The sequence below is a fragment of the Lethenteron reissneri genome, chromosome 47 (genome assembly GCF_015708825.2).
Source record: "Lethenteron reissneri isolate LAM-NWPU_2019-01 chromosome 47, ASM1570882v1, whole genome shotgun sequence".
NCBI classification, from domain to species: domain Eukaryota; kingdom Metazoa; phylum Chordata; class Hyperoartia; order Petromyzontiformes; family Petromyzontidae; genus Lethenteron; species Lethenteron reissneri.
The window spans coordinates 1,018,491-1,046,267 of NC_083825.1; the positions used below are offsets into that span (position 1 = coordinate 1,018,491).

A 27,777-nucleotide genomic window follows, 5' to 3' on the forward strand; every position below is an offset into this window, starting at 1 on the left:
TGTGTGTGTGTAGTTGTGTGTGTGTGTAGTTGTGTGTAGATGTGTGTAGATGTGTGTAGTTGTGTGTGTAGATGTGTGTAGTTGTGTGTGTGTGTAGTTGTGTGTGTGTGTATAGTTGTGTGTGTGTAGTAGTGTAGTGGTGTAGTTGTGTGTGTGTAGTTGTGTGTGTCTATAGTTGTGTGTGTAGTGGTGTAGTGGTGTAGTTGTGTGTGTGTGTAGTTCTGTGTGTGTGTAGTGTAGGTGTGTGTGTGTAGTTGTGTGTGTGTAGTTGTGTGTAGATGTGTGTAGTTTGTGTGTGTATAGTTGTGTGTAGGTGTGTGTGTGTAGTTGTGTGTGTAGTTGTGTGTGTGTGTGTAGTTGTGTGTGTGTGTAGTTGTGTGTGTGTGTAGTTGTGTGTGTGTGTAGTTGTGTGTGTGTGTAGTTGTGTGTGTGTGTAGTTGTGTGTGTGTGTAGTTGTGTGTAGATGTGTGTGTGTAGTTGTGTGTGTGTGTAGTTGTGTGTGTGTATGGGTAGTTGTGTGTGTGTGTGTAGTTGTGTGTGTGTGTAGTTGTGTGTGTGTGTAGTTGTGTGTGTAGGTGAGTGTGTAGTTGTGTGTGTGTGTAGTTGTGTGTAGATGTGTGTGTGTAGTTGTGTGTGTGTGTAGTTGTGTGTAGATGTGTGTAGTTGTGTGTGTGTAGTTGTGTGTGTAGGTGAGTGTGTAGTTGTGTGTGTGTAGTTGTGTGTGTGTGTAGTTGTGTGTGTGTGTAGGTGTGTGTGTGTAGTTGTGTGTAGTTGTGTGTGTGTGTGTAGTTGTGTGTAGTTGTGTGTGTGTAGTGTAGGTGAGTGTGTAGTTGACCACCCACAGCCCCTCGTGCGTCACAGTGCCGGGCCCCGCCCCCCGCCCTTGCCCCAGCAGCGCGCTGCGGCTACACGCGGCGCCTTTGTCTTTGTCTGGCGCGCGCGCTCACGGCAGCCAGCGCCGCGCTGCATTGTGGGACGGCGCCATGTTGTCTCTCCCCAGTGGGGAAGTGAGCAGAGGCAGCGGCAGCAGCAGCAGCAACAACGACAACCACCACAACAACAACAGCGACAACAACAACAAGACGACGAGGAAGAGGAGCAGGAGGCTCGACACCCGAGGCCGCCGTTTGAATCAGAGCCGCCGAGGGGGTTTTTTAATGTAAATTCCCGCCCCCCACGATCTCCACAGCGCGCCGAGGCGACCGCGAGCGAGGCCCCCCTGGCCCCCCTGGCCCCCCTGGCCCCCCTGGCCCGGCGTGGGATGTCGGCCTGGCCCCGCATGTCGGCGTGACGGCGTGGCCGGGGCCGGGGCCATGAAGAAGTTCTTCGACGCGAGGCGAGACGGGGGCGGCGGTGGAGGTGGTGGTGGAGGCGGCGGCGGCGGCCTCGTGGGGAAGGCGTTCGGTGTGGGCAGGTTCCAGGTGACGGTGGAGGATGTCCTGGCCGAAGGTGAGGGCGCGGATCGTCGGGCCGCTTTGGACGTTCGAGGAGGTTAGGGCAGCAGCGGAGAGAGAATGGGGGGGGGGGACGTTGAGGTCGAGCTTGGACGAGACGCGGGAGGGGAGATGGGGACGGAGACTTTTTGACTCGAGGATTCACAGGCGGGGAGCAGCCCCACTCGCCATGATACACCAGCACGCAATGCACTGCATTGTACAGAATGTGTATGGTGGCAGCAGCTGTAGAGGACGCGTAGCGACATGGCAAGACTGCCAAGGAGATGGTTGCGAGAACGTGGCACGGCGTGAGCATGCCACTCACAAGGCACCACATTGTACACCGCGCGGACGGCATGTCAGCTCCTGTGGAAAGACGTGAAACAAGAGGGGACGGCGTGGACAGGGGAGGGCGAGGCACGTGTAGTCCGACGATAAGACCACAGCCTGTGTTGTGACACGTGCTACGTTGCACAGACGATGCACCAGCTGTACAGACGACACGGTAGGGGGTGGTTGGGAGGCTGGGCACGGTGTGGTGGCGGTGGTGTGGCAGTGAACACGATGCGCCACGAACCCGGCCACCCGACTTCGATTCCGGGGCCAACACCGGCAATGGGCCTCCCCCTAGGTCGACTCGGCCTAAAACAAATTAGGACCTGGTGCGGTGTGTAAACATCGACACTGGGGAGACAGGCGGCCGGGCGTGGTGCCGTGCCAGCCGTCATAGTTGCTCGCTAACATCACCTTCTGTTGAGGCTTTACCGGGGAGGGGGATCTTTGTTTTGTTGGATGACGTGCTGGTCGAGAGTAAATGAGCAATATGCACGATGTAATTCTACATGTGACACAGAGTGCACTACACACAACAGTGTACCAGCTCTGCAGGGCCCCCCATACGACTGTGTGGAGGGCCTTCTGTCTGGCCTTGGGTTCATCGCTAACTCATTACAAGACAGTCCACGATATTCAAAGTTAAATACAATGTACAGAATATATGTAACCAGTCTATATGGCGCCACGGTGGCGGGATGTTAACTACCTCGCCTTGTATGTAGGAGGTCCTGGGTTTGATCCTGAACCTGTCTCTCCGTGGTCGTGTGGATTTTTCTCCAGGTCCTGTTTAGAATCGACACGCGTTTAGAGTGTTTGGCTGCTATACATTATCGCGTGCCAAGCCACTTTGTTTGAGCTATCATTTGTGGCCAGGTAACTTCTGAAAAAGAGGCAGAATGCAGGAAGAAAATGTTACACATGACGCGATGTGGAGTGACCAGTGTCCCGTGTGAAGGTGGAGGACTTGCTGACCAAGGGTTGATCAAAATTAAATATACCATACCATATAAAATATACTTCATATAACATAGTACACTACATAATGTATAACTGTAAATAATATTCCATTGCTATACAAGACAGTAGGAGATGCTGGGGATACATGACATAATGTGAGTGGGCTCTAGGTCGACTCAGCCTTAAAAACGAGTAGGTGGTGCGGTGTGTAAACATCGTCACTGGGGAGACAAAAGTGGCGGGGCTTGGTTGTGGCCACCCACCCACTTGTGTGCCCTACCGTCCTTCATCGTTGCTCGCTCACAGCACTTGCCACAACAGTTTGTCAATGTCCATGCAGGAATCGTTGTCTTTGGCCTCCGGGTGACTGGGAGGAAGTGTAGGCTGAGTAAAATCTCCTGGACATCTGTGAAAAAAGTTTAATAGCTCATCACATTCCTCCAGTCTAAATAAAGATTATGATTCCAATTAAACACGTGTTAAAATGAACCGTGTTTTTTTTTTACACTGCTGTTGGTATATAATAAAGGTCTACGTGACATATAACATCTCTACTTGACATTGCCACACAAGACGCGGAGGATATTACACGCTTCACACCGCAACTCTGTAATGCACTCCACAAACAAACACAAAAACAGTATCTATACACAGGCACACAGAACTAAAGCCAATAAACACTGTATAATCTACAGCATGTGCTCAAGGCGCAGCAGGTAAAGGCAACGCACAATATTTGCAGCATACACGTGCGATAGTAAACATCGCGCTATATATGCTTGTGACCAAAATCACTTGAAATACACCTCACCTCGTCCAAGTTAAGCAAATTTGAACCTGGATAGTACTTGGATTTGTGACTATTACGCACAATCAGCTTGCCTTTGAGGCTGCCGGCCTAACCTGTTGGTGAGCATAGGGTAGTGAAATAAAAGTCCATGTTCTGTGCTCCCAACTCTATGCTCACCACCTTATCCAGCCCATAGTAACTTTCGTGGAGAATTCTGGACAAATAAAAACCCCACGACCCGCGCAGGGCATGGCGATGCCCCCATCCAGCAGGAGATTGACAAAAGGGCTGCTGTACATGCTCACAGCATGTGGTGTGACATGCAAACATGTGAACCCCACGAGACTTAAGTTACACCGCGTGGGCATGTTTCAGGGGATGGTGAAGGGCACACTCATCAAACGAGATGCATTCAGTAATATCTAACTTGATTTAATGAAAGCGAAAACATTGTTATGTAATGTGAAAAATATACTACCTCTGAGATTAAATCTAACGCCAATGCATCATAATTGGGTAATCTTCCCGGTGACTGCTTGAGGACCTCCAGGGTTAATGCACTCTAGGCAACAGAAAATACAACAAGGCGGTGACACAAGCATAGCAACACTGCCAACACAGCGGAGTGTGCGTGGCAAGTCACACGCAATGGAACAAGATCCCCCACGAACTCCCCCTTCTCGCATCACTCTGCTCCCCCTTGACTCTCATACCTTCTTGCCTTCTCATTTCAATCTGTTCCCTACCATGCACTCTCCGCTCCCATCAATCAAAGCTTTCTGTTGAAGCCGCCCGCCCCCCCAAAGATTGGTGGCTTTGCCCCAGGTAGTGGCCGCCTCTCAAATATTTTAAACGGCTCGCACGAACGTTATCACCGGAACAGCTCAACACATCCTTCCTGGCAAGGCCACGGAGAGACCTTCCCAGAACTATTTCCTTTGGGCTAAACTTCCTTCACCTAAAGCTTCCCTTGTTTATTTGCGTAGGACAGAAGGAACCTTTGGGGTGGGGGCGGAGAACTATTGCTAACTTCCAGTCTGTGTGTGTACCGTGTATGGTTATTGCTTCATTGACAACGATAAAGGAAATACTGTAGATGTATTTTAAAACGGCTATCTCCCTTTGTACAAATAGTCAACACGGGAAGTCAAAATTGCATCGCGGTAAGATTGCGTGTCGAAGATGATGTAAACATCTGATATGTAGATTTCAATTGCTATGTTGCTATGCACCCGTGCACATGCTTGTCGAGTGGCTCGCCTTCACTGCGTAGAAGTTACACGTCAACAGATTCCATGCATATTGATCACTTTGATTAACTTTCAAAATAAACAACTTAAAATTAACAACTTTTGCAGGCGTGTTCAAGGTGCCTACAATTCTGTAGAGGTACATGTCACGCAGCCCATTGTTACTCCACTGCTAGATGAGTGCCTCCCCACACCTGCGGGACATGGGGATTATTTAACCATATTGCACCACCACTGGTCAGTGCAGGTTGGTGATGGCAGATAACGGATGTAGGAGCATGCATAATAAAAAATGTTAATAACCCACTCTTTACATAGAGGCTGCACAGCAGTGCCTTTGGTGCTGCTTTCAAGCCACCTTCACGGAACATCGCCACCGCTGGAGTTCCACGCATCGTGGCGGGGATTTCTGCTCGCCATGGTAGCTGCTTTTCTTGTCTTAGGATTGCCACAATGTGGTGATTACTATGAGCTATCATACAAAGTACAGGGGGGCCACGATAATCATGTTGTCTGTTTATCAATGTCGTTATAATTGTCAGTTGTTTTATATTTTTTTAATCTGTAATTATCGGAATATTTCTGAAATAACGAGCACATGCAATTTCTGAATAAGTAGCTGTTATCTGCTAAATTAGTACTTTTTGAAAAAAAATCTTGAATAATTAACGGAACGACGTTAATATGACATTATCATAGATATATTCACCCTTAGTTTAATCATTTCCTGTGTAGCATGTGCGGTGTAAGGGTTACAGATTATGAATTTTCAATGATTAAAGACTTATTACAGGCTCCAGTGAATTAAATGTGACCGCACTAGAAGTCGGGCGAAGCACACCAAAGCAATACTAAATACATGTACAAAGTTGTGGAAAGCTGTTGGCACAGTCATCAATATCTTTTATTGTCGAATCGTGCATTGAAATATCACGGCAACCCTGTTCTGTCCGCAGGTGAGACCGTAGCTCGTGCTTGTACAGTGCCTAAGGCGACGTTACCCCTCTCTCACAGGGCGTGCAAATCCTCGCTGACCTTGACTGGGTTTCGACATTTAGGCCAAATAGCAGCTCGGCGAGCCAAACCTCTGCCGCAATTAGCCTCGTGAGACTGCCCGCTTTGTTAAACATTGCCACATCAGGCACGCTCAATAAACTTGGAGCAAACAGCATTTAAAGCTACATTTATGTGCCTTTTATGTGTTTATTGGAGTTTCTACATAGCAGACGTGCGCACTTGTCACAAGTCGGCATTTGTACACGGTTTGCTGTGGAGTTGACTTGCGTCTTTTTTTATAATCAGATGTGGGGAGCAGTAACAATGGTTGGGGCATACTGCTACATAGAGAACTCATTTTTTTAAAATTGCTTTTTATGTTCAGTTTGTTGTCTTTACCCCGCACCTCCGATTAGCAGGGTTGGCTACGTACGGTGCGAAATACGTTCAACATACATGCATACATGAACCCAGCGACCTGAATTTGATTCTCAGCCATAGCTAACAGCAGCGGGGAGTGATGTCTGAACTGGTCCAGGGCCCCCACCTTCACCAACTTGTTCTGGTCAGTGCGGGTTGGTAGGTTACATACACGCAACACTGGTTCAGGTATTACTTGCTGCTGTTGTTGGCCATGGTGCGGAATGGAATTCCGGTCACTCGGTTTTTCGCGTAGTGTGATAACTCCCTGCAATACTACTTCACCCCCTTTCATTGCTGAACAACTCAGAAATATTTTTCTCAACAACAACAAGATTCCAGATTTTATCACAATGACTTTAGAGAATGTTAAACATTTATGTATGGCGCAGTTGTGCGCATGTGCATTGTAGCCAGGTATTATGTCCGCATTCTAGTGTAGTAATTAACACAGCACTGCCATCCTGCTGCCTTGGGTTTCGCTTATTGGCGATGGATTTCCCTAATGAATCTCTCTGTATAAAAATAAGCACCTGGGAGGTTGTGGTCATGATCGTAAGGATTTGGTGGACTAAGTCAACTGGGCACGTCGACAGCATCATCCCTTTGTGCTCCCTCGCGCGGTTGCTCCACCAGTCGCAGACTAAAAGTCGCCTATGTCTCGCTGTGTGTGTGCGTGTGGTTTTGCAGGGGGATTTTCCGTCGTCTTCTTGGCCCGGACTCACAGCGGAATCCAGTGCGCGCTGAAGCGCATGTACGTCAACAACGAGCACGACCTCAAGGTCTGCAAGCGGGAGATCACCATCATGGTAGGCGCTATCGCTGGCTCTCGCTCCCCTGCTTGGTTCTAGCACAAGAGAATCCACACACTGCAGTCACCCAAGGGATTCCGATTTATTTTGTATTTTTTTTGTATTTCTCAATCGGTCGTGTGTCAATCGTACTACCCACGACCAAATCACCGGGAATGTGCCTGATCTCGGCAGATTTCGGAAGCTGAACAAATTTGAGCCTGGATAGATACAGCCAGCAACCTGTTGTTTCTACAGTGGTCTCCTGTCTGAGCACCCACCGGGTCCAAGCTTGCTTAGCTTACGAAAACCGACGATATCCGTCGCATCCTAGATGACTTGACAATGGGTTGTAAATATAATAAATGCAAGGGGGGGAAATCAAGTTACGGGAGTTAGGGGAACACAGGGCGTGAGCCACAAGTATACACGGAAGTTGCGTTCAGAATTTTAGTTGATCGTTCGTGCGTGGCTGTGTGCGAAGACTGCGGGTGAGCACTAGCCGTTGTCCGGGGTCTCTGCGGTTGTTTTTTCCGTGATCGCAATCGGCAGTTTGAAACAATGCTTCAATATTCAGTTGAGTTGCTTGCCGTGTTTTTTTTTTTTGCCGAATGAGTGACTCCGGTGCCATAAATGGAACATTCTCATCCAGACTTCTATACACAAGAGGCCACAGAGAAAAACCCTGTGGGAGGCAATCTGCATTCCAGCTTGACTCTTGGATTATAAACTTGAGATTTTAAGCCGGTGGGCAGTGAAATAGCTTCACGCTTATTCGGGTTGATAGTTGATCGTCGTTTTTTTCGATAATCGTTTCAGAATTGATTTTGAGGAGAGCTAAAAAAAATGCTCATGGTTAGTGTCCTTTCCGCATGGTTTGCTAATTTCTTTGGAGGAACGGTTGGGATGCCCACAGCATGAGAGAAGAGACATCCACGGTTGTGCACTAGACGTCAAGATGTCTAGACAGCGGGGTGAGTCTTTGCTCACAATCTGGTTTTTGCCACATGTTGTCGTATCAATTTGATTTAATTCACCAACGGTTGTGAGACTCGCTGGTTACGTTTAACGGTTGATGAAGCCAAGAATGTGGGCTCTACCCAAGGCAATTGTATAAAGCACAATCTGGTTTTGGAGCACTCACTACCCCTCCCCTTTGGCTCCATATCAATAGTTTGATTAGTAATAGCGAGCAAAGAGAAATAAATAAACAAAGCCACGAGTTATTTTTTTAGGCTCAGCTGTGTGGTCATTGCGAACACATTGTTCCCCCTCTGCGTCTGTGCAGCTCTCAGAAGTGGAACAAAAAACGCGGAATGGCTGTAGCCAGATAGAATTTGATGATGTCAAAATTGACAATGGTGCAAAAGCCTTCAAGCTTTGCTAAGGGTTCCGTGGGAGTGCACACTCTACTTTTATCTGGTCGCTGTGTTGCCTCACTTTTGCCTAGGGTCTCAGCTGGCAGTGTAAGGAATGTTTAAGTTATGCGTCAGCCTAGTCACAGGTTATAAGAATAGGTTTTACCCTTTATTGCAATACAACAGTAATGTTAAGATGTTCAAACACCAAACAGAAACTTTTGCAAGGAATCCTGTCTCCATTAACCACACATACTTGTGGTGAACATGCAAACAAAAACATGTTCTGGTAATGTCTGCATTGTCTTTGAAACTGATTGGTCTACACCAGAGACAGCCTTCTTTAGGGACACGTCTCAACCAGTGTTAGACCAGTGAGTGCCAAAACTAGACATTGCATATATTACCAGAGCATGTTTTTGTTTGCATGTTCACCACAAGAATGTGTGGTGAAGGCAGACATGATTCCCTGAAAAAGGTTTCTGTTTGGTGTTTAAACATCCTAACACAACTGTTTTATTGCCAAGGAGAGTAAAAACCTCCTTATACTTTGATACTGACAAGAAAGGTCCCATGTTGCAGTCATAGATTACCCACGCGCACGACTGGCTCTCAATTCACAGCCCGTGCTCGGTAAAAGTTAATGTGAATAAGTTTAACGCTCTTTTCAGAATAAGCGTGCGTGTTTTAAATTTTTTGTCAGCTTCTTGTTTTGTATACCTAAAAAGAATGTTGTTGTGAAACTTAAGCACATTTCTTCCGATAGTTGTCAGTAATCGGATTCACAAGGCTGTGTTGGAACGTAGATGACACATTCTGCGTGTCTTTGACACATGACGCATGGTCTAAACCGAACTCTTCCCATGTGCATACTCGTAAGCGCAATACTAGATTAAATCTTAAAAGTTTGTTCAAACAACATTAAGGCTTTATCTCTCAATGTATTATTTATTTGTGATTGTGGATTGCCAATCCGTAAAATCAGTGAAAAACTAATTCTGTAATGTTAAATGTAAGAATGTATCTTAAAAACTTAACTTTTCATGGATCTGTGCATAAAGTTACAATGTGTTCAGAAAGTGAATATTAGAAATAAACCAAATTACATGCAGTTTAGTGGGTGGACCAAGGTGTTCAGTGACGTCGTAGTATCTCAATGTGGTAGTTTTAGCAGAGACAGTCACTCTGGGACCTGGCAGTAGTTGAATCTGTGGCATCAAGTGACCTCACATCGCGTGCACATGGAGACACCTCCCCTCCTCCGTGAATTGCGGTTTTTTTATTTTTTTCCCCCTTTTATTCGGCTTAATCCCATCCCCTTCGGTTGCGGTGAACTGTTGAGAAATCCATTGCTGCTAATTTACATTCTCCAGTGCAGTGAAACGTGACACTGGAGCGGTTTGGTGGGAGGTTCTAAGTTCTAGACAAGTGGTCGTGTGCTTTCCAAAACGTGCGAGTTGCGAGCTTGGTTTCGTGTTTTCAACCAGACGACCTGATTTTTAAGATACATTTTTACATTTAACATGACAAAATGTTTTGGCACGTGGTCGTGACGGGTACTATAATATCGAACCATGCCTGTCCAGTTCTCACTGAGCTGTATTTGCTTCCGGTTACCGAATTAATACATTATAGGGTTGCACTCATTACACGCATAGTGCTTGCCATAAATTAACCACAATACCATCACGTGAACTCCGGTCAATCTCGCAGCGGCTTTTGGCTAACCATCAAACAAAGGCGGTCACCGCATCGCATCCTTTTAGATTCTCTTCTGCGACCGTCTGGAAAGTTGTTCCTTCCAATATTAGGAAGCCACTGGAGCTATGTTCTTTTATATCATTAGATTGCAAACTAATTTCTTTAGAACTGCTTTTTGTGTTTAGTTCTGCTCCCCCCGCACCTCCGCTTTAACACGGTTGGCTACGTACGGTGCGAAAGACGTTCAACATACTTGCACGCATTGCCTTCGAGGACCAGTATGTTGCCCCACTTTAACTCGGTGGTAGAGCCATGAATGCAAATCTGAGCATGATGGGAGAAAATATTCCAAAGTTGCAAGACTGGTCGACTTGCTTGTTTGCTTGCTAATTTTGGAGCCTGTGACTAAATCGCCTAGAATGCACCGTAATTTGGAAGATTAGCACCATTGATCCTGGACGTGATTGGATGGGGTGACCACCATGCACGACACAGGTTGTTATAGGCTGTGGTTTTAACCTGTGGACAACAAAGGGTACGTCAGCAAAGTTAATTTTTGTACTGTTTGTCTGTACTGCCAAGTCTGTGCTTCCCTTCACAAACCCGCGTTGACCGGCTTGGTGAAGTCTGAACCCGCACGGCGTGGGGAGGCCCTCATTCCAGGAGGCAGTTAACAAAAGGCTGAACATGTCCTGATTCTTGTAAACCTTAATTAGACGGGCCCTGTATTTCAACCTGTGGTCGAACATCACAATACCCAACCAGCCCCTTGCACCGGCATGAATGCCGTGAGATATCCAGTGCTGTTATTGTTTCGCTTTAATGCAGCATGTGCTGCCTCGTTTGCCTGTGTAGAAGGAACTGTCCGGACACAAGAACATCGTGGGCTACCTCGACTCTGCCATCAACGCTCAGGCAGTCACAGAGGTCTGGGAAGTGCTCATCCTCATGGAGTTTTGTAAAGGTAACCCTGGAGGCTGAGTTGCCTCCCTGCACCTGGCAGAGACGCTATTATGTCACTAAGTGTGATACGCATGCTTTGGTTTGGTTCCAATCTCTATTTCTTCATTGCTCTAATGTTTTTTAATTTCTTTTGTTGATTATATTTTGGTGACCCAGTTCACTCCTGATAATGAGACTACAGTAAACTCTCGATTATCCTCGTGCGATTTATCTGATTTGAGGATTAACTGCACACCTGAGATTTTAACATAAATAACTCATGCATTTTCCCTTAAGCCCAAATTAATAATCTAAAAACGTCGTACATTGTTATTCTTTGAATTTTATTTTACAAGTCACTTGCTGAAACAAACAAATGTGTTGCTCTGGTTAATCCAAGATCCATGTGATTGCCTCTACAGTACAGTAGTTGCATATCTTTACAAATGTTGGCAGAGTTGGATTTTGATCGGCATGCCTCTGCTATGCACTTAGTGGGCCGAGTCTTCTGCGCGGGAGCAGGAAAATGTTGTCGAAAGAGAAACAATCAAAATCGTCAGTGGTGCATCAATTTGAGTGATTTATTTGATAATTTATTTTGTGAGTTTTAATTTACGAAACTGTGCGATGTCAGAGAAACGGAAGCGTGTGATATTCACTTTAACTTGGGTTTTTGGCTCGGAGATCCATGGAAAATTTATATTTTTGGACCATCCGCGATTTTGAAATATCCGTGGCCGTTCCTCCCCGTCATTAGCGCGGATAATCGAGACTGTACTGTATATCCTGGTCTCTCGAGTTCTCACCCATTTAAACAAAATAAACTTGAAAACTCAACTTATCCACACCAAACACAAGCACATTCCTCCTCCAGCAGCCTGCTCATCATGCCGCATTGTTGTACATCACACTACCCCTGCTTGTAAGTTTTTTATGTACGTGATTTTCTTCCGCGTGATCCTCACCAACTCCTCCCGACTCATGGGGGTAGACCTTGACCACTGGCGTGTTCATCTTTGTCGGTGCAGCGGGGCAGGTGGTGAACCAGATGAACCGGCGTCTGCAGAATGGCTTCAGCGAGAGGGAGGTGCTCAGCATCTTCTGCGACACCTGTGAGGCGGTGGCGAGGTTGCACCAGTGCAAGACGCCCATCATCCATCGCGACCTGAAGGTGCTTTGGTTTCTGCCGTCGCCGTTAATGCCGACTCCCGTCAGTTTCCGTCGGGGGGGGGGGGGGGGCGGGTGTGCGTCTCAGGCCCGCGAGCACCAGTGGTGCCTGAACGCTCGGCAAGCAACTCGGGCGCGCTGTTCACGGGCGCCCACTTCTGCTGGCGGGTTTCACGTCTCGATCTTTAAGCTTCCACGCCACCCTCGCAGTCTGTGGGGGGAGCTCAGAGATTCTGACTGTGACCTGTGCTCGAAAAAGGGTTGCGCACGTCCCTGGTAGATGCGGCTTTCGGTGGCTGCGTTGCCGTAGCCGTTGTTACGAGTGGTCCTGCCACTGCTGTTCCTGCTGCTGTTTGCAGTTCTTGCTGCTGCTGTTGTTGACTTGCTTTGATGGAATTTTTAGTTATAATGTCATGCATTACCAGTTTCTTTACCTAGGAATGACTCACACCATTACAATTGTTTAAAAAATTTCTGCTTAGATTATTTGGCTAATTATTCCTTTTTTGAGCCTGTTGTTTTCTCGTGAAAGATAACCAGAATGCTCGGAGCAAAGTACACTGCACAGTTTGACTATCACTCATTAACTTCCTTGCTACACTGCCTCCTGCAGTCATCTCTCTGCCCTCTAGAAAGACGTTCCACATACGTGCTCTCAGCTGGCTCCCAATCGTCTAACTTGAAAATCGCGTGTCGCCACCATAGCTGAGCAGGCACAAGATTATGCGCGGGAATTGCGCTTTGGCGAAAAGCCATTAGTTTGTGACCTCTGCTGGCACAGCCAGTAATAACGCATGGGATATGACATTGCTCCAACAGGTGGAGAACATCTTGCTTCATGACAATGGCAACTACGTGCTGTGCGACTTTGGCAGTGCCACAAACAAGGTCCTGAATACTCAAGTCAGCGGCGTCCCGGCTGTGGAGGAGGAAATACAGAAGTAAGTCACGTGCGTCATTACACACTGACAGCGGCGAGCAGGCAACCGGAGGCGAGTGTGCAGAGTGTTATTGGTAACCCGCTTGTGGTTGTCGCGAGGTTTGAAAGCAAGGATGCGTGTTATGAAAACAAGCATTGGTTTGTGTGTTGTAGGTACACAACTCTGTCCTACCGATCCCCCGAGATGGTCAACCTCTACAGCGGCATCCCCATCACCACCAAAGCAGACATATGGGTTTGTACTTCTGCATCGCGTGTCACGCTCAGCGTTTGCTGCGAGCAGGAATGGCCTGGCATCTTCCTCCCTGCAATACAATTGGCAAGGAGGAGGAGGAGGCAATGGCGCAGTGGTTTAGAGCGCTGTCTTCTGAACTCGGTCAACTTGGGTTCAATCCCTGGCTACGGCGAGCACCAGTGGCGAGTAATTTCTGAACCGGTCCTGCCCCCATTCAACATTGAGCATTGCTATATGCAGGTAAACCTGCCTAATTGTCAATAAAAGTCCGGATTCTCGATAGGTTGTAAGTTTACATGATATTTTTTGTGAGGAGGTGGAATATTTATGTTTTAACTTTTTCAGTAGAAATTTAAAATGCTGGACATACCATTACTGCCATTGGTGTGTTTTTTTATATCTCAACACTTTACCCCAAAGTATTTTTTACTCTGGCATGTACCAATGTTCCTTAGCTGCAGCAGATTGTTTTTTTATTTCTACACCACACGGGAAGTAGGAATATAGGTCCTTGATGTGAATACACACTCTGTGTCATTGTGTAGGCCTGTGTATGTCTATACGTGCTGCCAACATTATTTGGACGAGGCCACACACGCACAAAAGAGGGATTGAGTTTGAACTCAGTACTGTGGAAATGTGTAGCAGTCAAATACTATAAACTCACATTTCTAAATGTGGAGGGGAAAACCGGATCACCCGCAGAAAATCCACATGACCACGAGGAGAGAGAACACTCAAACTACAAATATACAGGTGTCAGGATCGGGATCGAACCCACGACCTCCTGCATACCAGACGATGCAGATAACATCTCGCCACCGCGACGTCCCTAACTCGGCGCACCCATCAGACACTGTGGACCAGCGCTTGTCCAGCTCTCAGCCCGCACAGCAGATGTGGCCTGTGAAGGCTTGCGGAGATGTCGTACTATGAAATATGGCTTTCTGAGAAAGGTATAGCTTAGCAAGATAAAAAATATACAGGGGACCTGGGGCTAAGAGGTGCATATTCATGGTAACGTGTACAGGCTTTACGACGTCATGACGTCCGTACACATGACATGACGTCACATGGTTCGCCAGTACACATACTCAATTTGTTATGTGGCCCACTGGGAAATATTGTTGTATAATCCTGCTATTGACCGTATATTGCTTGAGGTTCCTACAGGACCATCTGTCAATTGTTCCTTACACCGTACTTCCTGCCGATGATAGGCATGTCCTCTGTTGGCAGGCCCTGGGCTGCCTGCTTTACAAGCTGTGCTTCTTCTCACTGCCATTCGGAGAGAGCCAGGTGGCCATCTGCGATGGCAGCTTCACCGTGCCCGACAACTCCAAATACTCACACGACCTCCACTGCCTCATACGTACGCATGCCTTACCTCTGCTATGCTTTAACCATCCCCTTATCCTGACGCACAGCAGCCTGCCGATTAACTGCGGGACTGTTAACGACCCAACGATTTATATTTATTCTTATGCTCATTGTGTCTTCAGTGACTTGTGTATCTAAGAATTGGTTACAGTTACCAACTGCTGACCTGCCCTTACTGGACATCTGTGAAAAAAGAGCTTTATAGAGCATCGGATTCCTCCAGTATAAATTATGATTCGGACTACAAATTGGATGGAAATGTTATGCAAATGTTTACCTTTAGGCGTAGTAGGCTGTTGCAGACAGAACAGACAAGACAGAATGAGACCAACTTTCCAAATGAAACTAAGAAATAACACCTGATTCTCGAGAGGAATTGTGACCCCTGAAATCATGGCCATTTATCAAATTTAGTCATGGTTGAGGGGGTGAAGAGTTTTATTCCTTTCCTGGACGGAGGGCCGATCCAATAATTAGTATGCGAAGCTGCTTATCTCATCTCATATTTTTATAGCTCCTTACATCCGAGGTGCTTTACAAGGGTTATAAACGGTACAATTAGCTAAAGGTGATATGGTGGCATACGAGAGGAGGAGGGAAAAGAGGGGAGCGGGGATAGAGATGGGCAAGGGGAGATAGTTTAGTGGATATGGGAATTACGGGGGTACCTAGGGATGGAGGAAAGGATGGGCCAGGGAGAAGAGTTGGGGGTCTTGAGGGAGGAGCGGAAACTGGACAGAGAGGGTGCTCGTTGCTGAATGTGGAGGGGACGTTTGTTCCGGTGCTAAGGGGGCAAGTAGGGGAAAGGAGCGGAAACAGAATTGTGCACAAGTAGAGGGGGGGACGGTGAGGAGTAGGAGGGGGATGGAGAGCGGGCAGGAGGGGACATCGTATGAGACGTGTCACACTATTATACCGTCTCTTCCGGAGGACAGGAACCATCCGGTATTTTTTAAGAAAGTCTCACAAGGAGGCGTGTTCAATACTTTTATTTCAGGAGGGTCTATTTACTGCTTTCCTTGGGGCCCTTTGTGGTTGGTGTTGGGCTCCAGTTGCTTCTCCTCTGCCGTGCTTTCTGCCCCCCCTCCCCGCCCTTCCCCCCAACTGCCCTTCTACTCGAATGTATTTTGGTAAATCTCCTTGAAATATGATTCCGTGTTTTGTTTATAGGCTTATGAAGTTGAGTTCTTGTTGTCTTGCTTCATGTTTCCCCCTGATTTATTGAGCATTTCTTCATGTAAGTCACTCAAATGTGAACAAAAATAGCTGAGCAACCCACTTTCTGTGCTGCCAACTTCTAACAACAACCGCCTTGTAGCCCAGTTAATCGGGCAGTCTCAAGATTGTTGCGGTGTTTTATGTGATCCATTAACCCTTTCTCAAAGAATGCTCGTTTAGACGGGACCTGCGTGATGGTGCCGAGCATGCGTCGTTGAGCGCCCCTTGTCCGTGGTGTCCTGTGTCCGGCACAGGTTACATGCTGGAGCCCGAGCCAGACACCAGGCCGGACATTTTTCAAGTTGCATCCGTCGGCTTCAAGCTTGCCAAGAAGGACTGCCTAGTGCCTAACCTGCATGTACGTCAGCCGGATCTTTTGTGTCCTTTTCATTTAGTTTGTTCGAAAAGAAAATCGAAATTTAGCCCATTTGTGCTGTCCAGTGTCCTATCACGAGACAAAGTAATCCATCCGGGGGGGTACTCTTGCAGAGCCGTGTGCCACCTTCTATGTTTGAGAATGGCTCGTGAAAGCGGATATCACAGAGCTACTTCTGAGTTCCCTTCCGAGTGTCCCCTGGCCCACACAGTAGCGGGCAGGCACCTTCCCACAAGCCCTGCCACACCAGAGTAATGTTCATCGCATATTCATCAAACAAATATATTTAATTGTTTGGAGCAAAAAAATTCTGCACAAATTAGGTGCACAGCCAAATTTAACATGATAATTGTTTACTTTTATACAGCCATTGATGAATTAGTTGAGATCATCATCTCACTACACTGTGATATCATTCGCACATTGTGTGTCAGTGTTGTGAACCGCAAAGTCCTCTCGCATGGTCATATGTGATGTACATTGGCATTTAATATATTCCTCACGCAAGAGCTCATGACTAATGCCAGTGGTGAGTAAAAATACCAACGTAGGCTGAAATGAAGTACCAAAGTAAAGCGTAACGTTGCGAGCGGGTGCGTCAAGCGTGTATGCGTCCGTGTGACTCTGCGTGTCAATCCCGTGCTGTCGCCACAGAGCGCACCTGTCCCGTCCCGGCTGCCAGAACCTCTGCTCGCGAGTGAAGCGGCAGCCAGGCGCATCCAGGTCAAAACCAAGTGAGCGACTTTGGGTGATCAGCGGCGGTGGGGAAGATCACCGTTTACTGTCTCTCCTTTAAAATCGACAAGCTTGGTTACTTTAGTGTGCGGTTGTGTACCTGTGCGTGTTCAGTGAGTGCCGGTTGTGTACCTGTGTGTGAACGCATCTTCAGTGTGTGTCGGTGTTTGAGAGCATGTGGGGGAGCGGTAGTGTAGCGGTTAGAGCGCTGCACTACGAACCCGGCAACCCGAGTTCGATTCCCGCTCACGGCCAACACCAATGACGATTATCTGAACCGGTCCTGGACCTCCCCTAGGTCTGCTCAGCCTCAAATGATTACCGTGTGCGGTGTGTAAAATCATCGGCACTGGTGAGACAAAGGCGTTTGGGCGTGGTGCTGGTCACCCACCCCGTCGTCTACTGTGCCAGCCTTCATAGGTGCTCGCTAACAGCACTTTCTCCAACAGTCTGTGAAGGCTACATGGGGGATCTTTGGCTTTGTGAGAGCATTTGAGTGTGTACCTGTGTGTGAAAGCACATGTTTAGTGTGTCCTGCCATCTCCAGAGCTGGGCGAAAAACGTGTGTACGGAGTGCCCAGGGTTCTGTTGCTAAATCAAACGTTGGCCTCCACTTTTTCTTTTATTCCAGGTTGCCTGACCCATGTGGCCCCACAGAGACCTCCATAGCTCCTCGACAGAGACCCAAGGCCGGCCACAACCCAGTGGGCCTGGGGGCCGTGTCCATACAGGCGGGCGACACGCCCCGCAAGGCCCCACCGGAGCATGCCGCCACGGGACCCGGCCACACCGCCGCAGCTGGTACAGAGCACAGCCCGCGGTTTAGATTGCACGCGGCTGTCACAGAGCACAGCTGTGTAAACATGACGCAGCGCCGGGTGGGTGTCTTCACACAGATGCAGAGATACGCACGTGAAGACGGTGACACGGATCGCTTTGGGTGACCACAAAGAAGTGTGGGTCGCATGTTGCGTGGGCCGTATAGGCTATTTGACCATACTTCACCACCTTAGTGTGGGTTTGTGAAGGTCGGGGAGCACAGAACTGTGAGCATACAAGTACAGTACAACAATGTATTTTGCTGCGCTGCCCTCTGCTGCCCACCTCAGCAACCTAGATTATGCAAAGCAGTCACCCGTCCAAACACTATCCAGGCTCAAACCTGCTTAGCTTGTGAGAGCCGTACCTCCGATTGGCAGGGTGCGATAGATCCTGCGAGATCAGGCATATCTGCCGGGTGATTTTGAACACAGGCAGTTGTCAGATCAGGACACCTGGAGTCATGGCTGTAGTAATGGATGTACTTAGCCCAGTGTTATGAAAAAAAACCTAAACTATCAACTTTACTTATTTTACCAGGTAAGGCCCACTGAGCTATGTAGTTTTTTTCAGAACCCACCTGGCCACAAATGATAGGTCAACATAGTGGCTTATCACCTGGAAATGTATAGCAGCCAAATACTCTTCAAACGCATGTTGACTTTAAATGTGAAGGAAAAAACTGGAGAACCTCGAGAAAAATCCACATGAAGAGAGACACGCAAACTCCACATATACAGCAGGAGTCGGGCGAGGTAGATAACATCTCGCCACCTACAAATAATACATTTGATTAAAGAAATCGTGACCCCCCCTCCGTCCCCCGTCCTTTGCGTCCTCAGACACAGTGGTGTGTGTTGCTGACGGCCACTTGGCGCCGGAGCAGAACATGCAGCCTCACCCCACCCAGCCGACTCCAGCGCAGCTCCTGCAGCAGCAACAGCAGCAGCACGCGTACATCCAGCAGGTGAGGACTGCTGTCCCTCAGACCCTGTGCTTTACAACCATCATTGTCGCAATGTCGTTGGGTCTTTATGGTGACAGTTTCCCATCGTGGTTGTGCCGTGGTGGTGGTGGGTGAGGTAGTGGCCGTTCTGCATGACACACGAATAAGAGTCATTGCTGACATGTTTCCTATTGGAGACTTTTTATTTTAAGCCCAGAGTGTTGTTGACGATAGCGCTATACTCTATACCTGCTGTTGGGCCTGTAATTATGAAATTAATCGTCAGTTAATATAAATTCTTGTGCTCAAAGGGGATGCATGTGGGAAGGATTTTTGACCCTTGTGTGTTACGATTGTTTCAATAGAGGCTTTACTTTGACCACTATCGCCACAAAATAATAGATTCTCACAGATTCACAGCCTTAAATTGCAACAATTTATTGCATTGCGAGGGGTGCAAATATCAACACGAGCAGTGGGGAGACAAATGTAGCTGGTGTGATATTGGTTTAGTATTATTTGTAGTTTCGATATTTTTTAAATGATTTGGTTACTTTTTCTGTACTTAACTCTTTTTGTATCTTTGTATTGTAGGTTTGTTGTAAATTTCTGACCCACCCCTACGGGACTTATGTGAAAAAGAGCTTTATAGCTCATCGGATTCTGCTAGTATCAATACATTTTCTCATTCTTAATTTCCACCAAGTTGTTCCATGCTAGCCCGGATAGGTGATCACGGACAGTCTTAGCCCCGATTGTCTAAAAATCTAAAGTTGGGATCTTTGTCATTTTCTCTTTTTTAATTGCTCAGTACTTGGCCATGCAGCAGGCAGCGCAGCAGCAGCAACAGCAGCTGTATGCGCAGCAGATGATGATGCAACAGCAACTCTACCTGCAACAGCTGGCGGCCGCACAGCAGCAGGAGGCAGCGCTGCAGCAACAGGCGCAGCACGAAGCCCAACAGCAGCAGCAACAGGCAGCGCTGCAGCAGCAGGCGCATCAGGCAGCTCTGCAGCAGCAGCAGGCGGCTATTCAGCACAGGGCGCAGCAGGAGGCCGCTCTGCAGCAGCAAGCCCAACACGATGCCTTGCAACAGCAGGCGCATCAGGCGGCATTACAGCAGCAGGCAGCCCTCCAGCACAGGGCGCAGCAGGAGGCTGTGTTGCAACAACAAGCACAGCATGAAGCTCTCCAGCAGCAAGCAGCACTGCAGCAGCATCAAGCGCAGCAGGCAGCACTGCAGCAACAGGCGGCTTTACAGCACAGGGTGCAGCAGGAAGCTGCGTTTCAACAGCAAGCACAACACGACGCGCTTCAGCTGCAGCAGCAGCAGCAGATGGTGCTGCAACAGAAGCAGCAGGCGGCGTTGCAGCACAGGGCGCAGCAGGAAGCTGTGTTGCAACAGCAAGCACAGCACGAAGCGCTTCAGAAGCATCAGGCGCAGCAGGCGGTGCTGCAGCACAGGACGCAGCAGGATACGCAGCAGCAGGAGGCAGTGCTACAGCAACAAGCGCAGCACCTGGCAGCCCTGCAGCAACAGGCACTCGTAAGTCGTGCACCCCTGCTGCCATGTGAACACGCGGCCACGTGTGATGGTGCTCACCTGCTTGGGCGGCAGCTTGTGGGGGTCGATGGGGATTGTGGAATACACGTGGAGGTGGGAGTGAGTCAAATACCCTTAAGTGGTTCGTTCGTGAAGTCGAGTCTAGGTGAGGCTTTCCTGGTGAGCACATGTTGATCTTCTCTCCCGTGTGTTTTCGGGTTGTCGTTCAGCATGTTGGCTGACATATCACTCTGTGCTGTGAGCACGGACCAACACGCTAGATAACCTTACAACAGCAGCAGGAATTGTCAGGAAGGAAAAAAGTTATTTCTCTTGAAAAATTTCTCGTAAATTGAATATGTGTTGCCCTCATACTGTGTGGACCTCTGGTCCAGACATTAAGAGGGCAATACTTTCCCACCGGCTTACATTGCAGAGTAGTAGGATGAGAAGGTGGGATAGCATCGGCGGCACCTGCCGCGATGATCTTTTTACTAGAACGCAAGCCACAGGAGCCGTAAAATTGAGCGTCGCTTAGCGTTGTTCCCATCTGTAGTGGCAGCAGGCCCAGCACGTGCGATCCCCGGCCGTCGACCGGACGGGCCATGGTTCTCCTCCGCCCAGTCCGGCCGTCCCCGTGGCGAGCAACGGGGGCGGCACCCTGCCCAGCGACGGCGGCGTCGTCAACTACGGGACGCTCTTCTTCGTGACGGCCTCCTCCAAGTCCTCGCAGCAGCCGCCGCAGCCGGCCGAGGCCGCGGGAGAGATCGCGGAGTGAGTGATGCGTGTCCACCCCCCCCCCTCTGGATATACATTGGCGATTGATTACGCACGCAGAGTGTAAGCATTGAATCGTGCGGGGTAAGAGTTATTTCCAATTTTTTAAATTACAAATGTCACAATTAGGCCATGAGAATAACCAATACTGAAATTATGAGAAAGACCACGTGAATAGTTTGGTGTCGACGAGATAAAAAAATAACAACCTATTAATGGTTATTAAATTTCGCATCGTTAAAATTCATACATTTAGTAATACCGTGTTGGTCTTTGTTTCAGGCCATTGGGCAGGGTGTTGAACTCCTCGCCCACACCGCACATCCACCACGGAATCTCCGACTGGAACCCCTTCGTGCAAGACACCTCCGAGTACCTCTGGGATTCGGCAAACAACAGTGAGTTGCGTCGGAGGTCGCGGCTTTCTCTCCACACGCCGGGGGACGGTGACGTGACCTAGCGTTCACCGCTTAATTCGCTGCTGGTGGCCGCCCTGGTTATTACTGCGGATATATTAACAATAATACGTAATAGGTTACTCTTCCTCCCGTGTTATGTTGGGGAAAAGAGCAAAAAAAGGAGACTTAATTTTCTCAGTGATTGTTGCTGGAGTTGCCGAGTTAAAATTCGTCTTTGAGCGCTTTTGCGGGCTCGTATGAAGCTGTCGCATTTCTCCATTTCTCGCTTCGTTTCCCAGCGACGACAGAGGTGGCGCCTCTGCACCCGGAGCGGCCGGCCGCTCGCGACTCGTCCGCCTTCTCCGGCGTCTCGCTGGCGTCCTCGCGCACTCTCGAGGATGTTGCCGGCACGGCGCCGTCGACCGACGTCGACTCAGCGCGCGCGAGGATCTCGGCCTCTGTCTCCCTGCCGGAGATGCCGTCCGCCGCTCAGCCCTGCGCCCCGAGGCGCGACGAGGGCGGCAGCGACTTCGAGTCGGACCCGCCGACGCCCAACAGCAGCGGGGAGGAGCAGAACGATGACGAGGAGGAGGATGAGGAAGAAGAGGACGGAGCGTTCACCGCTCGCAGCCACGAGGAAGAGAAGCTCGGCTCCCAGCCGCTGCTCGTCGACTCGGGCAGTGACGTGGAGGAGGAGGAGAACAACGCCGCCGAGGAGTTTGAGCGCCACAGCTCCGACTCGGACTCCGCCGGCAAAGGATCTCCGAGCGCCGCCACCGCCGCCGGCGGCGTGCTTGCCCCTGCTGCCGCCGGCGAGCTGGACGTGTTCGGGGCGGCTCCGTTCGTGAGGCCGGGCGAGCGGCCGGCGAGGGATGGCCAGGGCCGCGATGTGTTCCTGAGCGCGCCCTTCAGGCCCGTGTCGAAGCAGGAAGAGGAAGAGGGGGAGGAGGAGGAGGAAGACGACAACGACGCCTTCGACGTCTTCAGCAACGCTCCGTTTGGCAGGAAGGCGGCGGTGGCACCGGTGGCACCGGTGGCACCACCCTTCTCTAAACCCGAGGTCTATCCGCCCCCTCGCACCGCCACCACCACCGACATGTTTGGCTCGGTTCCCTTCCAGCCCAAAGCGACGCCGAACTTTCCGTTGAAGCCAGACCTCTTTGGGCAGGTCCCCTTTGAGAAGATATCGCCCGGCCCACAAGCGAATGTCGCAATACAGCAGCGGTGCGGCCACCGGGGAGGCGAGCAGCACGAGCCCCAGGACAGGCGGCGGCACGCTCCGCTGCAGCACTCGGCCAGCGTCGTCGGCCATGAGGTGAACAACAGCGGCAATGGAAGCGGTGACAGCGGTTGCGGCGGCGGCTCTCCGGATCCGCACCACGTGCCGCGCCGATCCAGCAGCTGCGACTCGCTCGGCAGCCGCAGCGAAGCGCGGACCCCGGGCGGGACGTGCCGTGAGGGCGCGGACGCTCCCGACGACAAACACAAACCCTCGCACGAGTCGAGAGCTGGCGTGGCGGAGCCTTCCTGCCCCAAGCTCTTCCACCCACTTGCACTCCAGCCGAGCAACCACGCCGGCGCCGCCGACGGTTGCGCCGTGGTCTCGATTGCCGCGTCTGCAGTCGCCGCCACGGCAGCGGCAGCGGGGCCTGGCTCTGACAATTTTGGCTTCGTCCCGTTTCCGCACGTGGTGGTGTCCCCGGGCACTTTGGACGAGGTGGACCCGTTCGGCTCGGCGCCCTTCCCCTCGCGGCACGGCGTCTCCGTCTCAAAGACGAGCCCCTCCTTGCAGGCAGCCAAGGGTCTGTAGTGCGGTGCGCGCGCACCGCGGCCTTACCACAAAGCCGGCGACGTCCGGCTGCGGGCGAAGCTCTGGTGTGACTCGACACGTTCATCCTTCTTCCATCTTGACAGGGTCTTTTAAGGGGTGTTGGGTTTGTTGTCCGAGTGATCACCTTCACGAGTGGGCAACTGTTGCATTCGGTTTCCGTACATTGACACAATTTGCAAATAAAACTAAGCCATCCTCCAGTGCATGGTTTCTCAAACACCTCTCACTCCTCTCCTGTAATCCACCCTTTTTTTTGTTACTTTTGCCAATATTCCCTATTATTAGAAAGAAAATTTACCAGTTGTAGGCTTGCAGGCATGTGGCAAATGAAATAGATATAAAGCTGCACTGTGGTGGGGTGTGAGGATTGGAGTTTGAGAAGCCGTGCTCTAATAAGTGTACCAGAGCCACACGGTTGTGTACAGGGTTTTGTACGAGAGAGTGCATTGTGAGTGGCCAGTGGCAACGGTTTGGCCTCTTGGTATGACGTTCGCTGCCCGATCACACCACTGGCCCTCGCCGCGTGCCCGTGTGGCACTTTGCGGGGCTTCACCTTTGACGACACTCGCTCGATCACCAACACGCGGTGCTCCGCCATCCACACTGGAGCGCTCCAAAGAGCTCCCCCCTTAGATTTAGTCATTCGACAAATTAGGTATCAACTTGCGTGCCCCTTGGCTATGTTTGGCTCTACTCTTTGGTTCTTTCGGTAAAGTCACGTAGGTAGAAAAAATAATAATAGATCACGACGTTTCGATCGCAACACAAGCGGTCGTCCTCGGGCGGAAAAAATAATCCAGCAGTGCAACTGCTGAAGCAGCGTGTGTTTGGCTACTTTTAACCTTAGCGAAACGAATGCCGCTCATTTTCCACCTCCTGCCACTTGTATCTTCCATTGCATTGCCGAGGACGGTTTTCACTTTGCGGAAGCAGCGTGCCGTAGGACGAGGCGGTGTTTGGCTCGCTTGTTAAAAAAATTAATGTTTAGCGAATGTCTCCAAATCCTATTTTTTTTCTGAGGACATCTTGACACAGTTGATTGTGATATCAGAATTACAAATGGCCTTAAATGATTGCCAGGTGTGCAATTAGATAGTTTCTTTTTTCATGGTAGCCACTTTAAACTTAATGATTGACCATGAATGATCTAAGCTGATGTTTGGAACGTTGCACAGATGTATGAAGAGGTGTCATTGTAACAGGCACATGGGCTGGAATATAATTGCTTGTAAATTCAAAATCAACGTTGCCACAATTCTCTGTTTGAGAATTATTGTTTGAAACTCGCGTCGATACGTTTATACATATTGCTCGCATGACGTCGCGCCTCCACTGCTAAACCAGTTCAGTGGGGGTGGGCTGTGGTGGTGTCATTACCAAAACGTCTGCAGTCGGTAAACGAAAGCGGTGCAGAGAAATGCGTGGCAGTGTTTAAGTGTTTGGTTTTTCACGTGGCCATTGCCGCCGCAATGGGTCTTGGTGCTGTGTTCCACCTTAAATGCACATGGACGAAGGGAGGGGGTGGTCCAAAACGTGACAAAGATACCCACCTTAGAATACTGTGTGACCTGGGCATGGAAGGTTGCTACTACATTCATGAATAAAGTAACTTTTGCCGAGGGACATGCTTGATTTAAAAAAATATTGCTCCAATTTTTCTATCACCCTTTGTTACGGTATATTCATATGATATCGTACGGTTTATTCAGAAAACACTTGAAGCAAACCGTTTCGGAGGCCCATGGACCGGAGTTGACGCAATGTGAATAAGTGCAGTATTATGGCTTCACGTTGCACTGGGTTCTTGTGCACAATATCTAGGCAAGGGGCCCTGTCCGATGATACCTGGTGTCTTCTTCCGCTCTTGGTAGAAGCCGCATTCACTACCACTCGGTTACAGTGTACAGCTGTGTCTATCCCTGCTGGATGAAGGCATCCTGCACGCTGTGTCCGTCATGGGGGTTGTTTGACCATATTTCACCACTCTGGTCAGTTTAGGTTGGCAGGACCACCACACAACATGGCCTTAATTTGGCATTCAGCAGCCAATCATCATGATCCATCAGTGGCTACTCTCACCACGACTCAGGCCCTAGGGTTTGCAGGTAGTGGTCCAGAGATGGTGTCAAATGTAATTGCCTCTACCACCAACGACATCCACTTGAATCGGCCATTTGTTTTTAATACACATTGGTAAATGAGATTGTTAGTTTAATCTGGTACCCCTCTTAAGAGTGTTCTGATAAACTAGGTTTATTCAGAATAAGGTTCTGGAGTGCAAACCGCTCGCAAAATTGTGGTCTCGTCATTGCCACTCCGTGACCCGACCCTCAAAATAGCAGACAGCTGACGGGCAATGTTTGTTGACTGTGCGCAGAGTTCCACTCCCAATGGACGAAACAATTTACGTTTCCAGCTGTGCGACATTGAAGTGGCTCTCTTGGATCTGTGAATGGAAATGCTTGATGTGACATAATGTGATCATTGCTGTAATTCTGATGCAATGTACACTGGACACTTGTCAATTTTTTGTTTTGTTTATCAGTCTTGATATGCAGAGCTCACACAGAAGCGATGGTTAACCCGCGTGGGTTTACGGGAATAGCGAGTGAAGTTGCGCTGTTACTCGAAGTTTAACGAGAGCAAATCATTCAATCGGCGCCTTTTCACAATGGCTGTTTCAGCAGAGTGAAACGCAAGTGACATGCTGACAGCGCTTTTGTTCGTTGGGTTGTGATTTTTCGTTATTACTGTTGGAACTGTATCTTAGTGAACACGTCGACACTAGTTCCGTGAAGCCTTAAAGTACAATCTTTTATTTCTCCTACCTTTATTGCTCCCAAGTAAAAACAAATCTACAGGCAGAGCAAATGTGTACCTTACAACAAACTACACTCACACGCACATGTGTATATATACACACACACATGTAGCTCGGGCAGTTCACCTCTAAACATCCCATGCTTTCTCCATGTTTGTGTAAGAGTAGTTGCTCAGACTGGGACTGGTCCGCTTGGATCAGATGTCTCCTTGCACGAAGCTCTTCCTGTCTTCTGCTCCATTGTCAGTCTAGTCCAGGGGGCACAATTTCCACACCTTGACATTGAAAACGATGAATGTTGACTATGGCCACAGGCACCTGTTGCTCGATTCACCTGTAGTATGACTGTTGCACGGGGTGTGTATTAAATACACTCAACGGCGCACTGCCTTACGCAAAGAGTGGCCAACTCGGCTTGGCAGGAACTCCCCGGAGTTGTCACGTGGCAGTCACTCTTGATATTGGACACTGTGTGCACGTGTGTATGTGGAACGTCTTTTTCACCATACGCAGCCAACCGCGCTAATCGAAGGACAACAAATGTTTGGAGACGATGCAGAAAGGCTCCTTGAGGGTTGGTTGGCTACACCCACTCACTCACTCAGACGATGACAAAGCCTGTGGTTTAATCGTCTGTTAACGCCGCTTTGGGTTTCACGGCAAAGCGAGGGGATGATGTTTCACACGCCCGAGTCCTACCCAGCACATGCCGGTGCAGTCTCCTTGCAAGCGGCTGCAGATTTAGTGGCGAGATGTGGAATATAGTACACTTTGTGCGTGTATATACATATGTATATTTTTTCACTCACTGCAGCACTCTAGCACGTGTTTTCCCATGACGCAATAATCTTGTAAATCGGTGTACAAATGCACTTGTGCCATTAACACTCTTATTTTTGAAAGAAATGATATGGTGTAATGCTTTGAGATCCTGTGTATTGTATGGTTTGAAAGAGAACCATGACAGCGCAGAAACGCACTTTGGCCACCCACCCCCTTTGTTTCCGGTTGATGACTTAACGAATGCGTGTGCTTGCGTGAAAGCCGTGGGTTTAGCGTTTGATTTTACATTCACCTTGTTATTGGAAGACTGTACAACTGCAGTGCCTAACTCTAGCCTAGCTGTGTGATGGAGTCACACTATCGTATGTACCTCCTGCTGTCTGCTGGATTATACAAAATAAAAGTGCACTTTTTAAATGAAGCTATGGCGAGTTGAATTCATAAGATGTCAAGGTTTCACGGAAGGCCCTCCCGGTATCGTCTGAATTGTTTCTGGGACCGTGAGTGAGATAAAATGTGGTAGCATTTACGGTTCTGCCCAATTCATGCGGTTATATTTTTATACGATTTTCAACAATTTTTTTAGTGAGAAAAATATTGATTTTTAGATATTTAATACTTTAGCAAATGGTGTATTTTTCATTCCCAGCTATTATCTTGAGCATTTGTCTTAATGTGGATTAAGTTATTAAATGACATTATTTGGGCAAATTGAATATATACTACATGCATGTTAAACGTACTATAACTTGAATAAATGTAAATATTTTTTACACCCAACAATCATGCCATTGTTGGTGAGAAGATAAAAAAAATTTCAATGTTTTTTGT

General features: G+C 48.9%; 1 protein-coding gene across 1 annotated transcript; it reads left to right on the top strand.

The window, feature by feature from the left end:
- The first annotated feature begins 923 nt into the window (after window positions 1-923).
- Window positions 924-27,722, top strand: LOC133354475 (BMP-2-inducible protein kinase-like). Its single transcript, XM_061571329.1, has 15 exons — window positions 924-1,449; window positions 6,876-6,994; window positions 10,891-10,999; window positions 12,006-12,148; window positions 12,964-13,085; window positions 13,238-13,319; window positions 14,559-14,691; window positions 16,172-16,275; window positions 16,948-17,027; window positions 17,660-17,829; window positions 18,690-18,814; window positions 19,605-20,339; window positions 20,893-21,110; window positions 21,396-21,511; window positions 21,811-27,722. Exons 1-15 carry the CDS (start codon window positions 1,314-1,316, stop codon window positions 23,319-23,321), a joined length of 3,903 nt encoding a protein of 1,300 aa, XP_061427313.1. The 5' UTR covers window positions 924-1,313; the 3' UTR covers window positions 23,322-27,722.
- The last annotated feature ends 55 nt before the right edge of the window (window positions 27,723-27,777 follow it).